Below are 16,940 nucleotides of genomic sequence, written 5' to 3'. Positions count from 1 at the left end.
CAAAGATCTGACCCCAAATGTCAACAGAGCAGAGATTAAGAAACTCTGTTCTAGAGGTTATATATGGACTCAGTTAATCCTTAACACAGCCCTATAAGATATGGATTATAAGTATTGTTATTTCTTCGTGTTTTATAGTAATCAATGGTAATGGTATTTTTAAAAAATTTTTTTGATGTGGACCATTTTTAAAGTCTTTATTGAATTTATTACACTACCACTTCAGTTTTATATTTTGTTTTTTTGGCCCCAAGGCATATAGGATCTTAGATCCCCTACCAGGGATCTAACCTGCACACCCAGCATTAGAAGGCGAAGTTTAAACGTACGTGTGTGTGTGTGTGTGTGTGTAACCTGCACACCCAGCATTAGAAGGCGAAGTTTAAATGTACGTGTGTGTGTGTGTAAATGTTCGTGTGTGTGTGTGTAACCTGCACACCCAGCATTAGAAGGCGAAGTTTAAACGTACGTGTGTGTGTGTGTCGCCACCTGGGAAGCCCCATCTGCATACGTATATAGAATATGTAAATATTAATATATAAGATTTATATAGTGCTACAAAAGTTACACAGGGATACACACACTTCAGAAGTGTGTGCACTTAAACTATGTGTGTGTGTGTGGTATGTGTGTGTGTGTGTGTCGCCACCTGGGAAGCTCCATCTGCATATGTATATAGAATATGTAAATACTAATGTATAAGATTTATATAGTGACACAAAAGTTACACAGGGATACACACACTTCAGCAGTGTGTGCACTTAAACTGTGTGTGTGTGTGTGTGTCTGTGGTGTGTGTGTGTGTGTCGCCACCTGGGAAGCCCCATATGCATATGTATACAGAATATGTAAATACTAATATATAAGATTTATATAGTGATACAAAAGTTACACAGGGATACACACACTTCAGCAGTGTGTGCACTTAAACTGTGTGTGTGTGTGTGTGTGGTGTGTGTGTGTGTGTGTCACCACCTGGGAAGCCCCATCTGCATATGTATATAGAATATGTAAATACTAATATATAAGATTTATATAGTGATACAAAAGTTACACACGGATACACACACTTCAGCAGTGTGTGCACTTAAACTGTGTGTGTGTGTGTGGTGTGTGTGTGTGTGTCGCCACCTGGGAAGCCCCATATGCATATGTATATAGAATATGTAAATACTAATGTATAAGATTTATATAGTGACACAAAAGTTACACAGGGATACACACACTTCAGCAGTGTGTACACTTAAACTGTGTGTGTGTGTGTTGCCACCTGGGAAGCCCCATATGCATACGTATATACAATATGTAAATATTAATATATAAGATTTATATAGTGATACAAAAGTTACACAGGGATACACACACTTCAGCAGTGTGTGCACTTAAACTCAAATGGCAGATTTTACAAAAACTGACTTCGAGTTCATTTTCTGACCCATAGCGGTACCCTGGTGCCATTTAGATTTTAAATTACTGGTATCTTGCCAGATTCTCGCTCACAGGCTTTAGAAGGTGATCTTTCGCAGCACATTTGCATTGACTGGGATGTCAGACAAGAGAGCAGAAACTCCAGACCAGGAGTCCAGAGCTCCAAGATGTCGCTTCATCGTTTCACTAGCTGTGGCGTCTTGCGGCAAGTTCCTTAATTTTGCCGGACATCACCGACACGTGGGGCAGTCAGGTCCCTCAGATCATGCGTGAAAGTGCTATGGGATGTGCAGTGAGGGATCACTCCAGCGACATGTACTGAGTGGTCTCTCCACACTGACTGACTGACTTCTCACTACAGCCTGGCGGGTGGGTATGCTGATCAAGGCGAGCTGAAGGAAACAGGGGCATGGAAAGGTGGCAGCCTGCCTTTGAGGTTACAGGCCAGGAAGTGGCAGATCACGGGGTCTCACCAGGCAGTGTGGCTCTGGACCAGCGTGGGCTGCTCTGGCTGAGGTCAGGACGCCCAGGAGGCTCTCCCAGGAGCAGTGCTGGCTGACCACTGCTCATCCTCCTCCCGATTCCCAAGGGTTGCTCTGCTCTTCATGCAGCCACATTCCTCCCCAGGCCTAACTAGTCAGCCACTTGGCTCATTCATCAAAGCAAAGAATGAAGTCTCTTTGTCTTTTTATTTATTGGAATATCATTGCTTTACAATGTTGTACTAACATCTGCTGTACAATGGAGTGAATCCGCTATATGTATCCATATATCCCCTCCCTCCTGAGCCTCCTGTCCACCATCCTTGCCATCCTACCCATCTGGGTCATCACAGAGCACTGAGTTGAGCTTCCTGTGCTACACAACATGTTCTCCCTAGCTACCAATTCCGCACACAATACTGTATATGTTATTACTGCTGTTCAGTCGCCCAGTTGTGTCCGACTCTTTGCTACCCCATGGACTACAGCACACCAGGCTGCCTTCTCTCTCACCATCTCCCAAGTGTGCCCGAGTTCACGTCCATTGCATCGGTGAAGCCATCCAGCCATCTCATCCGCTGATACTCTCTTCTTCTGTCCGTGATCTTTCACAGCATCCGGGACTTTTCCAATGAGTCAGCCGTTTGCATCAGCTGACCAAAATACTGGAGCTTCAGCTTCAGCATCCATCTTTCCAATGAGTATTCAGGGTTGATTTCTTTTAAGATTGACTGGTTTGATCTTGCTGTTCAAGGGACTCTCAAGAGTCTTCTCCAGCACCACAGTTTGAAGGTATCAATTCTTTGGTGCTCTGCCTTCTTTATGGTCCAGCTCTCAGAAACATAGATGACCACTGGGAAGACCACAGCCTTGACTATATGGACCTTGACTACGTGGAGATGGTGTATATATGTCAATCCTTATCTCCCAATTTGTCCCACCCTCCCCTTTCCCCTGTGTCCACATGTCTATTATTCATGTCTGCATCTCTATCCCTGCCCTGCAAATAGGTTCATCTGTACCATAAAGATGGAGAAGGAAATGGCAACCCACTCCAGTGTTCTTGCCTGGAGAATCCCAGGGACGGGGGACCCTGGTGGGCTTCTGTCTATGGGGTCACACAGAGTCAAACACGACTAAAGTGACGCAGCAGCAGCAGTACCAAAAAGACATGTTTACCCTGACGTTCACTGCTGCACTATTAAAGCCAGGACATGGAAGCAAGCTAAATGCCCATCAAGAGATGAATGGATAAAAAAGACATGGTACATATATATACTAGGATATTACTCAGCCATAAAAAGGAATGAAATTGGGTCATTTGTTGTGATGTGGATGGACCTAGAGTCTGTCATATAGAGAGAAGTCAGAAGGAGAAAAACAAATATCATATACTAACACATACCTATGGAATCCAGAAAAATGTGCTTCTTTTTTGGAATACTTTCTTTTAAGTAGGTAACTGGAGTACACAAAAGACACATTAATCCAATACAAAATTCAAAAGCGAAGAATAATAGACAGTGACAATTAATTTTCCTTCCTATCCTTGTCTCCCAGCTATCTGCTCCTTTCTACTAAGCTAACCACCATTTCTGGCTTCTTGTATATAATTCCAGAAATGTGCTATACAATATATATATTCTTTTTTGAAAGCAGATATATAATGTGTATTATACAAATCATACTATTTTGCAAACTGATTTTTTCACCTAGATTAATTTTGATAATCAGTCCATATAGAGTTCCCTCTATTCTTATTAGTGTCTGAAGAGTATTCTGCAATTTATTTAATCAATTTTGAACAGATAAATAGTTAGTGTATGTCTGATATTTAACAAGGCTACACTGGACATATTATGCATATATCACTTCTTACACTGCCAAAACATACTTAGGATAAATGGCTAAAAGTGGAATTGGTGAGTCAAAGGGTATGTGCCTTTTTAACATTTAACTGAAATAGCTAAATAGCTCTCCATAGGGGTTATATCAATTTCTACTTCCACCTAAAATGCATGAGATTAACATTTATTTTCACTTTTATTTCCATACTCAAACAATATATTAGAAAAATGTTTTCTCTTTGCCATTTGTAAGAAATTATATCTCACATTTTAAATTTACGTTTCTCTTCCTGGGTTTAGACTGAGAATCTTTTCATGTGTTTCAAGAACCAACTGTGTTTATTATTCTTTTACCTATGAATATTTTATTCATATTCTTATTCTGCTCAGTCTCATTTTTCTAATGAGTTGGTTTCTTTATCTTATGAAATTACAGAAGTGCTTTATCTAGGTGAGAAATAAACCCTTTGTCTATAAGCTGCAAGTATTTTCCCCCAGTTTTTTTATTTGTCTTTGTGGTGACATTTGGTTTGTAAGTAGGGTTTATTTTCTCAATTCTTTTATAGCTTCTGGGTTTATTTCGTACTTAAAAAGTATAAAATAATATTCCACTTGCAGAATATTAAAAAAATCCGCTAGTACTTCTGTGTCATATTTCAAAGTTTAAACCTTTGAAAGAGCAGAATTTATCTTGGAGGATCATAAGAATTCTGATTTAACTTTCTTGCTTCCTAGTTGTCACAATAATTCCTATCAACTAATCTATCCTTTCCCACTGATCTGAAATGCCAACTTTATTATAAACAAACTTCTCATGTTATTTGAATTCATTTCTTGACTTTCTCCTGATCTGACAATCAACAAACAAATACACAGATCGTTTTAATTACTGTAGCTGTCACATGCTTTACTATGTGGCAGAGCTAGCTGTCCCCATTATATACCCCATTTCCAGAATTTTGCTGGCTGTTCTTTAAGAACTTAGAATCACCAAGTGGTAATTTTGTTAGACTTATGTTATATTCATAAATTAACTTAGAGAAAACTGATACCTTCAGGGTGTTGAATCTTCCCATCCATGGACATTGTATGCTTCTGTGTTATGAGTCTTTCCTTCCCCCACTCTTTTGGCGAACTTCTATAACATTAAAATTTTTTTTCATACCTTTACTACATTGACTCCTAGAGTGAGCAATATATTCCTATCTGGCTAATGTCAGCACAAATAGGTCTAATTTCTAAACAGACATGGTATTAAAAACTATCAGCTACAGTGGAAAAGGTCAGTCTTCATTCCAATCCCAAAGAAAGGCAATGCCAAAGAATGCTCAAACTACCACACAATTGCACTCATCTCACACGCTAGTAAAGTAATACTCAAAATTCTCCAAGCCAGGCTTCAGCAATATGTGAACCGTGAACTCCCAGATGTTCAAGCAGGTTTTAGAAAAGGCAGAGGAACCAGAGATCAAATTGCCAACATCCGCTGGATCATGGAGAAAGCAAGAGAGTTCCAGAAAAACATCTATTTCTGCTTCATTGACTATGCCAAAGCCTTTGACTGTGTGGATCACAATAAACTGTGGAAAATTCTGAAAGAGATGGGAATACCAGACCACCTGACCTGCCTCTTGAGAAACCTGTATGCAGGTCAGGAAGCAACAGTCAGAACTGGACATGGAACAACAGACTGGTTCCAAATAGGAAAAGGAGTACGTCAAGGCTGTATATTGTCACCCTGCTTATTTAACTTCTATGCAGAGTACATCATGAGGAACGCTGGGCTGGAAGAAGCACAAGCTGGAATCAAGATTGCTGGGAGAAATATAAACAATCTCAGATATGCAGATGACACTACCCTTATGGCAGAAAGTGAAGAGGAACTCAAAAGCCTCTTGATGAAAGTGAAAGAGGAGAGTGAAAAGGTTGGCTTGAAGCTCAACATTCAGAAAACAAAGATCATGGCATCTGGTCCCATCACTTCATGGGAAACAGATGGAAAAACAGTGGAAACAGTGTCAGACTTTATTTTTTTGCGCTCCAAAATCACTGCAGATGCTGATTGCAGCCATGAAATTAAAAGATGCTTACTCCTTGGAAGGAAAGTTATGACCAACCTTGATAATATATTAAAAAGCAGAGACATTACTTTGCCAACAAAGGTCCATCTAGTCAAGGCTATGGTTTTTCCCGTGGTCATGTATGGATGTGAGAGTTGGACTGTGAAGAAAGCTGACTGCCGAAGAATTGATGCTTTTGAACTGTGGTGTTGGAGAAGACTCTTGAGAGTCCCTTGTACTGCAAAGAGATCCAACCAGTCCATTCTAAGGGAGATTGATCCTGGGTGTTCATTGGAAGGACTGATGCTAAAGCTGAAACTGCAATACCTTGGACACCTCATGCGACGAGTTGACTCACTGGAAAAGACTCTGATGCTGGGAAAGGTTGGGGGCGGGAGGAGAAGGGGATGACCGAGAATGAGATGGCTGGATGGCATCACCGACTCTGTGGACATGAGTTTGAGTGAACTCCGGGAGTTGGTGATGGACAGGGAGGCCTGGCGTGCTGTGATTCATGGGGTCGCGGAGAGTCGGACATGACTGAGCGACTGAACTGAACAGTTTTGTACAACATGTCATTCACTTTTGATTTGGTTTTGTTTATGCGCCCAGTTCTTGAAACCTTAGCAAACTCAAGAGTTGAAAACTTCACTATGACCATAGCCACATAACATACTTGTTTTAACTCCTTCTAAGAAATATTTTTCTCCCAAAATGTTTTAGCATGAATATAGAACTTATTAGATTTGTAAAAATCTTTGCTTCATGTTAGCTTCACCTTCAATTTTGGGAGTACATACAGTCTGCTGCTGCTGCTGCTGCTGAGTCACTTCAGTCGTGTCCAACTCTGTGTGACCCCATAGACGGAAGCCCACCAGGCTCTCCCGTCCCTGGGATTCTCCAGGCAAGAACACTGGAGTGGGTTGCCATTTCCTTCTCCAATGTGTGAAAGTGAAAAGTGAAAGTGAAGTCGCTCAGTCATGTCTGACTTGTAGCGACCCCATGCACTGCAGCCCACCAGGCTCCTCCATCCATGGGATTTTCTAGGCAAGAGTACTGGAGTGGCTTGCCATTGCCTTCTCCGACATACAGTCTAGTAAGTGTTATATTACATATTAACAGTTCTCATTAAACTAATACCCACAGACCTTACCTCCTAAATTCATTCCAGCTTGAAGACACTTCTGAAGTCTGCAGGCAGGACAATTCTTCCGCCGAATCTTATCAATTATGCAGTCATTTCTTCCCGCACACAAATAGTTGTGTTGCCCTGAATAAAATAATAAAGAACAATTATTAAAATAAAGACTACTATATTAACACAAAATACTAATATGTATAATCAGATAATGAAACATCCTCTTTCCTGCCTTAAAATCTCTTTGTCAAAAAAAAATAGAAGAGAAACATGATCTGTGAATACTATAGGCACAGGAATGGTCAGCTGAATACAGGTGAGACTTCAGGTTGCAGATGATAAGCTTAAAACTATGTTTACTTCCAACAGGTTTCCAAAGAAACAGAGCTGCACTCCCCACTGTTTGAATTTATTGGCATGCGCCCTTTCAGGAGACGGCGCACATTTCATCCAGACATCACCCAGCACCAAACTAAACAAAGGCCTTGCTTCAGCTTTTTAAAAAAGTGTACTTTATTGAAGTATAGTTGATTCACAATGTTGTGTTAGTTTTAAGTGTACAGCAAAGTGATTCAGCTATAAATCTATATACATTCTTTTCACAATCTTTTCCATTACGGTTTATCACCGGATACTGAACATAGCTCTCTGTGCTATGCAGTAGACCTTGTTGTTCATCCTTCCTGCAGACTAGTTTACCTCTGCTCATCCCAAACTCCCAGCTGCTGCTGCTGTTTAAGCTGCTCTGCCTGCTCCCATTTATACATGGCATTTCAATGGGAAGACTTTCAAATCATTTAACTAGAAATGTAGAACAATTTCCTTTTGCAAGTCAAACTGGTGCCAAAATCATTCAGATGTGGAATATGCTTGGAGGGTGGCATCTACTGGCAAAATGCTAAACTGTACCCTAGCTCTATTACTCATTTACATATCCAAATTAATATACAGTATTTACTGATCCTCCACTAGACATCAGCTCTGTTAGAGACAGCAATGAAACAGACAAAAGTCTCCACTCCCGTGACCTTTTAATGAGGGAAAGAGTCAACAGACAAAGTAATTAGGGACAATGGTCAACTGCTGGACAGTAACAGTGCTCAGGAGAAAACGAAGGCCAGGGCACAGAACGCGGTGGAGGCGAGAGGGTGTTGACATCCTAGAAAGAATGAGGGGAAAACCCCATTGGAAAGCAACTTTAAAATAAAGGTCTGGAGGAAAGGAAGGTGCTAACTGTGTGCACATCTTGGGGAGAAAATACAGCAGGGCAGAGGGAAAAGCAAACGAGGGTTGACAGGGGCGTGCGGGCACCTGGCATGTTTAAGGAACAGCCAAGTGTGAAAGGTGGAAAGAATCAATGAACACTACGAGGAGATGAGGAGAAGAGCTAACCTCAGTCAGACCCTGTAAGGCCTTATAAACCATGTTTAAGACGTCGAACCAGTGAGACGGGAAACCCCTGGTTTCGGGGGCTTTCAGATGAGAAATGACTTGATGAGGTTCATGTTTAACAGGACTGTTCCGGCCACAGCAAGAAACTGACTGAAATGGACTGAGGATAGAGTCAGAGGGAATGGGTCGCAGGCTGGCCCTCTTCTTCAGGGAAGGATGACGGGGGAGCAGCGATGAGACGTGGTCAGGCCCAAGATACACTCTGAAGGCAGAGCTGCTAGAATCTGCTGAGAGATCTGAGAACAAGGGGATCTAAAGAAGCATTAAGATTCTTGGGCTGAACAAACGGAAAAATGGAACTGCTGCAAATTCCAATGAGGCAGACGATTAAGAGCCACGGCTTAGGGGGAATTACTCTGGCTTGGTCTTGGACATGCTAAGCTTGAGACGCCCGCGAGGTACGTCAGTGCACGTATGGGGCGGGGTAGGGGGACAGTTAGACACAGAGACCTGGAGCTCAGGAGAGGTCCGGGCTGCAGATGTAATCAGCTTGTGGCCATTATTTTAAGCCATGAGACTGGATGAGATCATATGGAGACTGGAAAGGGGAGAGGTGTGAGGACTGAGTTATACGCCTCTGAAAACATGCAGACTAAGCAAACGGAGTCTCAGTGATGACTGCAAAGCAGGAAACAGGCTCCCAAAGCCCCTCCAACCCAGTACCACCACATTCCCTTGGTTGGTAATTACTAAGTAAATTCACAAAGCACTCAGTAGATATAACATGTATTGCTAATGGTATCAAAATAATCTAGAGCTCATTCTCAGTAACATTAAGGTAAATTTCAGTAATGATGATCACAATAAACGAACAGTAATAGAATAGGGAAATCCATCAAAGGGAAGAAATGAAATTCCATCATTATAATAATCTAGCGACTTCTTAAAAAAATGAAAGGCTCTCAGTCACTATAGGTAAGTGTAGATAATTACACAAAGGCGATCAATACCCACAGGAAAGACTAAAAATGATTTCACAATGCTGCACAATATCTTAAGAAGTTACCATAAAAATAAAATTTTAAAGCCTAATATAGCACTATTTTATTTGTTGCACAACAACCCTACGACACAGGTAAGGCCGTTAATACTGCTATTGTTCACAAGAAGAAACTCATGCTAGAACTGATCAGGTGACCTCCCCAAAAGGTTGAACTGGAAGCAGAATTCAGACAATGCTGCTGTGTCTCAAGGTCAGAGTCTTTTCTAAATGTCGATTTTGAAATATAATTTACTGGTGGTCCAACAGGATGCTGAATGCTCTTTGGAAAGAATAAGCAAAGGAACATTATTTGAATGAGGCATACTTTACATCACCCAGTATTTCCACTGGCAACCAGCATAATGTGCTTTTTATCATGGTGTGAAATTAAAGACAAATTTAGAACTTTCATCTCTAATGTACACTGAATTGAATAAACTTCAATGTCCAAACAAATACCTAAATGTAACTTTGGTTTCAATTCAAAAGTTATTTACTGGGGACCTGTTATGTATGCAAGGTCATAAAACATTTGCTTAAGGGGCTGGGGCGGTCTATGGTTCCTTTCATTTCTGAGAATCCATGATAAACTATGACAAAGTCTCTTAGCTGTAAGCATACAATAGTGCATAAGAAATGGCCACTGTCCAGCACACACACACTAGAAAACTTCCCTCTCTGGGTGTTCAAAAACAGACTTCTAAGAATTAGGATTGTACTATGGGGATTTCTCTTTAATGAACACCTTTAAAACATTCATGTTACTGTAAGAGCTGCAAAACATGTCCTTCCAATGCCATTCACATGTATATTACCATATGTGAAATGAATCGCCAGTCCAGGTTCGATGCATGATACAGGATGCCCGGGACTGGTGCACTGGGATGACCCTGAGGGATGGGATGGGGAGGGAGGTGGGAGGGGGGTTCAGGATGGGGAACACATGTACACCCGGGGCGGATTCATGTCAATGTATGGCAAAACCAATACAATACTGAAAAGTAATTAGCCTCCAACTAAAATTAAAAAAAAATAAAACAAACAAACAAATATCCTTCCACATACACTGAATTACTGTATCTGGTTTCTACCAGTCAGGAGAAACCAGAAATTGGTCACAATCACCAATTCATCTCCCATCCAAACAGGATGGGAGAGTTTAAAGGCCAGCTGTGGGGATGTCATACTAGTTTTATCTGTCATTTATATTTTTAAATCCGTAAACATGAAAGATTTGAATAACACCTATACAAATAGGCAATATGTGCCCCGTCCATTAATCTATATTGATAAAATAAACAACAAAATAAACCACAATGAAAATAAGAGAAAGCATTTAGAAGACTTAAAAAACTTTTGATCATGTCTTTTAAAAAACACTGTGCTCTCCTGGTATAAAAATAGCTAATCCAGAATAAGTCATAACCCAGGCTTCCGAAGGTAAGGAATTTTCTACTACAACGTTAACACAGGCCGGACAGTGGAGGCTTTGAATGACAAGTTAAGAAACTCATTTTATTCAGCAGGTGATGAGATTCTTGCTTACAGGATGTGAAGTCCAGAGCTGTATTTTAGAAACATTAATCTGAAGGTTATGTCTTAAGGAGGTAGAACAGAAGTAGCAGACACTACTACTTTCAACTGGAGGTTCTCTGAGATGGCCTCTATGCAAGTTAATAGCTCTACTTTAGTCAGAATATATAGCCACAGGAATAATCCTATGGATAAAGAATGTTAGTGGTAAAGGAAACAAAGATTTCTCATCCCACTTTTATGTCCGTTAGGGGAAGAATTTCAGTTTTAGTAGTAGAATAACTTGAATCAGATAAACCTCCTATAGAGGACAATTATAAGTGTCCACAAAAGGGGAGAGGAAAGACGTGAAGGCACTGGGGAGCAACCAAAAGCAGAAGCTGGAAGAAGACTGACCAGAGAACAAAGAGAACACCATAGACTGACTCATGTTTGAATGGATTTTCTCCCTGAGGGTCTTAGACTCTTATGTCCTACAGAGGAGGCTGAACGAAAACCAAGCAAAATCCTAGGTCCTAATTGCCAGAGAAGGCGGAGAACAGGCTTTGGGATGCTGTAAATGCGTGCCTGCTTGCTCAGTCATTTCAGTCATGGCTGACTGTTTATGACCTATGGAATGCAGCCCACCAGGCTCCTCCGTCCACGGGATTCTCCAGGCAAGAGTACTGGAGTGGGCTGCCATTTCCTCCTCCAGGGCTCTTCCTGACCCAGGGGTTGAACCCGCATCTCTTACGTCTCCTGGACTACAGGCAGACTCTTTACTGCTGAGTCACCAGGGAAGCCCCTTGGGGACTTTCAGTTCAGTTCAGTTGCTCAGTTGTGTCCGACTCTCTGTGACCCCATGAATCACAACACGCCAGGCCTCCCTGTCCATCACCAACTCCCAGAGTTCACTCAAACTCATGTCCACAGAGTTGGTGATGCCATCCAGCCATCCCATTCTCTGTCATCCCCTTCTCCCCCTGCCCCCAACCTTTCCCAGCATCAGAATCTTTTCCAGTGAGTCAACTCGTTGCATGAGGTGGCCAAAGTATTGGAGTTTCAGCTTTAGCATCAGTCCTTCCAATGAACACCCAGGATTGATCTCCTTTAGAATGGACCGGTTGGATCTCCTTGTAGGGACTTTAGGAACTACTAAAAACTGACGAGGGCTTCCCAGGTGGCTCAGTGGTGAAGAATCTGCTTGCCAAGCAGGAGACGTGGGTTCAATCCCTGTGTCGGGAAGATCCCCTGGAGAAGGAAATGGAAACACACTCCAGTATTCTTGCCTGGGAAATCCCATGGGCAGAGGAGCCTGGTAGGGCTCCAGTCCATGGGGTTGCAAAGAGTCACACATGACTTAGCAACCAAAATTGAAAACAGACAGTCCATAAAGGAGGGAATATCATGAGGTGTGGATATATTAACTCCTCTCAAATTTTCAGCTGACCTCTGAATTGAGCATGAGACTCCAAAGAGTCAAAGGGTGAAAGAATTTAATGCTTCAAACAGTTGAGCTACTATCAATCACAAGGAGAAAGAGTTTGAATCTCACTAAATTAGAAGGACTCAATCTTTCCATTTCCTTAGGCTTTCCATTGAAATTCTAGAAGGTCCCTGCCTTAGGAGGAAATAATGTATCCCAGGACTAAGGCATTAATTTTAGGGTTAAAGATATAACAAAAACAGACCATCCCTAGAAAACCATACAGCAAAGGCCCTGTAAGTTCAAAGTGATCTGTCAGTAATTTGACTACTAGAATAAAATTCAATTATCTTCAGAGAAATATAACAGAACCTGGAGTCTCCAGAATGTCTAGAATACAATAATAATTACTAGAAAAATACAAACCAGAGTCAAAAGAAAACTGAGTCAGTAGAAACAGACTCAGAGATGATCCAGAGTGTGAAACTAGCAGATAAGGATTTTTAAATTGATATTTTAGACAACACAAGAAAATATAAAAAAAGAAAAGAAAGAAATGAAAACTCTCAGAAGAGATATGGAAACTATAAAAACAAACTGAAATCAAAGAACTGTAAAATATACTATTGAGGACAAAACATTTTGGGTTGAAATTAACAATATATTGAACACAAAAACCAGTGAAATTAAAGATTTATAAATAGAATCATAAAAATTAAAGCACAAAGAGAAAAGAATTAAAAGATAAAAGAATAAGGTACTTGTGGCCTATGCGGTGGCATTAAGTAATTTAACATACTTGTAATAGGAGTCTCAGAAAGAATGGAGAGAATAGATCAGAAAATAATATATAGAAATTTCCAAATTGACTAAAACAATCATTTTAGCAAATGCCCCAAGAGATAAATACAAAGAAAACCACTAACGTACAACATAGTTAAATTGCTGAAAAACAAATATAAAAAAATTTTAAAGGCAGCCAAAACAATGCAAAAAAAAAAAAAAAACCCCACCAATTACAGTATGTAAAGGGGAATAAAGGTAAGCGTAAAAACTGATTATTTATAACAATCAAGGCCAGATAACAGCATATAATTATTTTTAAATTCAGTAGCGCCAGTGAAAACAATCCTCAAAATGAAGGTAAAATAAAAACATTTTTGGATAAACTAAAGTGAAGAGAATTGGCTGATAATAGAATCACATTATAAGAAATAAAAAAGAAAGTTCTATGCTAAAGGGAAATGATATCAGAGAGAAATTTGAAGTCTGGATGTACAAAAAAGAACTAGAAATGACAGACTGCTAAATTTCAGAGAAATTTTCTTTCTTTTCTTAAATTCAAAAGTCAAATGACTGTTTAAAACAAAGTAAATGTGTATTATGGGATTTATAAAATGTATGTAAGTAAAATACCTGAAAGCATAGCACAAAGTATAGGAAAAGATATAAATGAAATTCTACTGCTCTAAGTTTGTCACATTGTACTTGAAACGGCATAAATTATTCAGGGTAGACCATGATAAGAGTACATCTTATAATCCCTCAAGCAAAGATTTTCTTGCCCTGGGCAAGCAGCATCAGCATTACCTAATAATTTATCAGAAATTAAAATCCATAAAATCAATTTCAGACCCGCTAGTTCAGAAATTCTGGAGTGGGACCTAGAAATCTGTGCTTTATATAATCCTTCATGTGATTCTGATGTATATTAATGTTTGAGAAATACTACCATAAGCAGCCAGTAGAATAAAAACACCAAGTGTAGTTTAAGGGACAATAAAGATATAAAATGGCATACTAAAAATACTCAATCCAGAAAGGACAGAAAAGAAAAAACAGAGGAACCAGTAAAGGAGGAAACACAAAGCAAACTCTAGGATAAGACAGAGAAGTTCAAGTACAGAAACAGTTATACTAAATGTAAGCGATTTAAATATTCCAGTTAAAAGTCAAAGATGGTAGACTGAATTTTTTAAAAAAGACAGTACTTAAGTGTGTGTTATGATGCATTTTAAATAGAAAGGTACATATAGGGTGAATGTTAAAAAATGGAAAATATATTTAGAATGAAAAAATGTAAGCATAAGAAAGCGGATGTGGCTACACTGCTGCTCCTACTGCTAAGTCACTTCAGTCGTGTCCGACTCTGTGTGACCCCATAGACGGAAGCCCACCAGGCTCCCCCGTCCCTGGGATTCTCCAGGCAAGAACACTGGAGTGGGTTCCCATTTCCTTCTTCAATGTGTGAAAGTGAAAAGTGAAAGTGAAGTCGCTCAGTCGTGCCCAACCCTTAGCAACCCCATGGACTGCAGCCCACCAGGCTCCTCTATCCATTGGATTTTCTAGGCAAGAGTATTGGAGTGGCTTGCCATTGGTGGTAGTTTTCATCCCTTGTGAGACTTCAAGAGAAAAGTATCACAAGAGATGAAAACTACCACTCCTAGTTATTAAGCTGGGATATAAGCAGCCCAAATACCAACACACTCAACAGCAGAGTTTCCAAATTCATCAGGTGAAAATTGTCTGGATCAAGGCAAATAAAGGTTAGTCCAAAATCCTAGTTGGAGGTTTAGAAACCCTTCTCTCAGCAATTGATAGAACGACCACTATGTAGAAAACTAGTGAGGATACAGGAGACTTTCAAACATCGTGGATCAATTAACACTTAGGTCACATAACTGAACAATACACATGTTCTTTACAAGCACACATGAAGTATTCACTGAGACAGACATAGTCTGAGCTATAAAACAAATCCAAAATTCTGAAAGGACTGAAATCACCTACAATATATTTGCAGGCCACAAAGGCACCAAATTAGAAATCACACAACAAAATGATATATAGACAAGTCCCATACCTGATAATTAAGCAACGTGCTTCAAAAAACGTATGGGTCAGTGAAGAAATCACAAGGGAAACTAGCAAAGATTTAAAAAATGAATGATAACGAAAGCATAAAACTTATTAAATACATTTAAGCCGTCCTTGTAGAATATTTAGCTTCATAGAAGGAGAAGGGTTTAAAATTGATGATTCAAGATTCTAGCTTAAAAATCTAGAAAAATTAAAAATGAAAAGCAAATTAAATAGAAGGAGTGAAATTATAGTGTAGAAATCAATGAGAAAGAATAAAAGCAACAGAGAAAAATAAACCCAGCTAAAAGCTGGGTTCTGGCACAGATTAATTAGGCATCAGCAGACAGGCTGGGAATTCTGTTCCACGTGTACTCACCCTGGGCCCCAGGCTGATGGGAGCGGCCACCACAGTAAGTACTGGGAGTCAGGGCAGAGGAGCTGTGGAGTCTGACTTAGGAAACCCACCGCTCCAGCCTAGAGTGGCCAACTCACTCTTCACTGCTCAAACTTAGTCCAGTGACCTCACTCAAGCACAAGGGAGACTAGAATGGTAAGCTTACCTCTTGTCAGACTCAAGGAGCTGGAAATAAATGAGGAGTCTCACTGAAGACTACCTCCGTAAAGGGAGATGAGAACAGAAGATTCAACCTTCATATTACTTCCTCTCAGAAGTATTAAACTGCTTACATTATTGCTTTTTGGGGGACATATTTTAATGGATGAAGGTGAGGGCCCTTTCTATAAATAGCAGAACTTTTCAAAACATCACTGAGAAGCTACCAGCAACTAATGTATTTTTTAAGAAAGAAATCAACATCTCTGGCTATTTTATAATGAAGAATATAATCCAGTGACCACTCCACCCCTAAGTCCCGAAATCCACAACCTATTTTGTCAATGTCAGTACACTAATATGCATACATACTCAAGAATCTGTACCCCAAAAATGGAAGCTAAATAAAAGCTTAGAGGGGATCATTTTTCCTCCTAAATATTTACAGAAAGTTTGGTTTAGCTACCTGGTAGCAAGCACCATAATAGATACTCCAAAGGGGGAAAAAAATGCATATTTTTACAACATGGAGAAAAATAAAAGCTTAAAATAAATGGGATATGATTGAAAATTCCAAAATATTCCTTTAAAGTAAAACTTTTACACAAATGGACTGAGCGTCCATCCGCAGGCACTAAAGCACTCTATGAGAAACACTATGGAGTATTAGTCTACAAACTAATTGAGAAAGTAGAGATAGGGTACAAACAGTATCCTGCTTGACAAACAGAACTTCTACGTTCATTTGCAATGTTGTATACAGACACAAGCCTGCAGTGATGAATATTCACACAAGACCTACTGGCTTATAAGGCATTGGTTTACAAAAGACCCATATAATACACAAATCATTTCTGTCCCATCTCCAGCACCATACCTTTCACGTACAACAATTTAGAGGGGAAGTGTAGACTTCCCCTCTACACACATAAGAGTTTAGAAAAAGACCTCTGACGGCTTGCAAGAAGGCAGTAGAGGATTCTGTGAAAGGTAGAAATAGCTTAAAGCAGGGTCAGAATCCCAAGCCAGGTACATGTGCCTTCTTGGTGTCCTAAGTCTTAAATACTTTTCCTGAAAGGTTCACATCACCCTCCACTGACACTGGTTCCGTTCTGTTCAGTCGCTCAGTTGTGTCCGACTCTTTGTGACCCCGTGGACTGTAGCCTACCAGGCTTCTCCATCCATGGGATTCTCCAGG

General features: G+C 40.1%; 1 protein-coding gene across 4 annotated transcripts in view; it reads right to left on the bottom strand.

The window, feature by feature from the left end:
* Positions 1–16,940, bottom strand: part of NR3C2 (nuclear receptor subfamily 3 group C member 2) — a 437,832-nt gene that overhangs the window by 132,145 nt on the left and 288,747 nt on the right. For all 4 annotated transcript variants that reach the window (XM_088827978.1, XM_088827979.1, XM_055405624.2 and 1 more), the window contains exon 4: positions 6,971–7,087. In XM_088827978.1, the coding sequence (XP_088684104.1) occupies positions 6,971–7,087 (117 nt within the window). The remainder of the gene's footprint in view (positions 1–6,970; positions 7,088–16,940) is intronic.

The sequence above is a fragment of the Moschus berezovskii genome, chromosome 19 (genome assembly GCF_049115385.1).
Source record: "Moschus berezovskii isolate FMDL1 chromosome 19, NW_MosBer_1.0, whole genome shotgun sequence".
NCBI classification, from domain to species: domain Eukaryota; kingdom Metazoa; phylum Chordata; class Mammalia; order Artiodactyla; family Moschidae; genus Moschus; species Moschus berezovskii.
The sequence above is the reverse complement of the archived record's forward strand: the minus strand, read 5'-3'. Positions and strand labels throughout refer to the sequence as shown.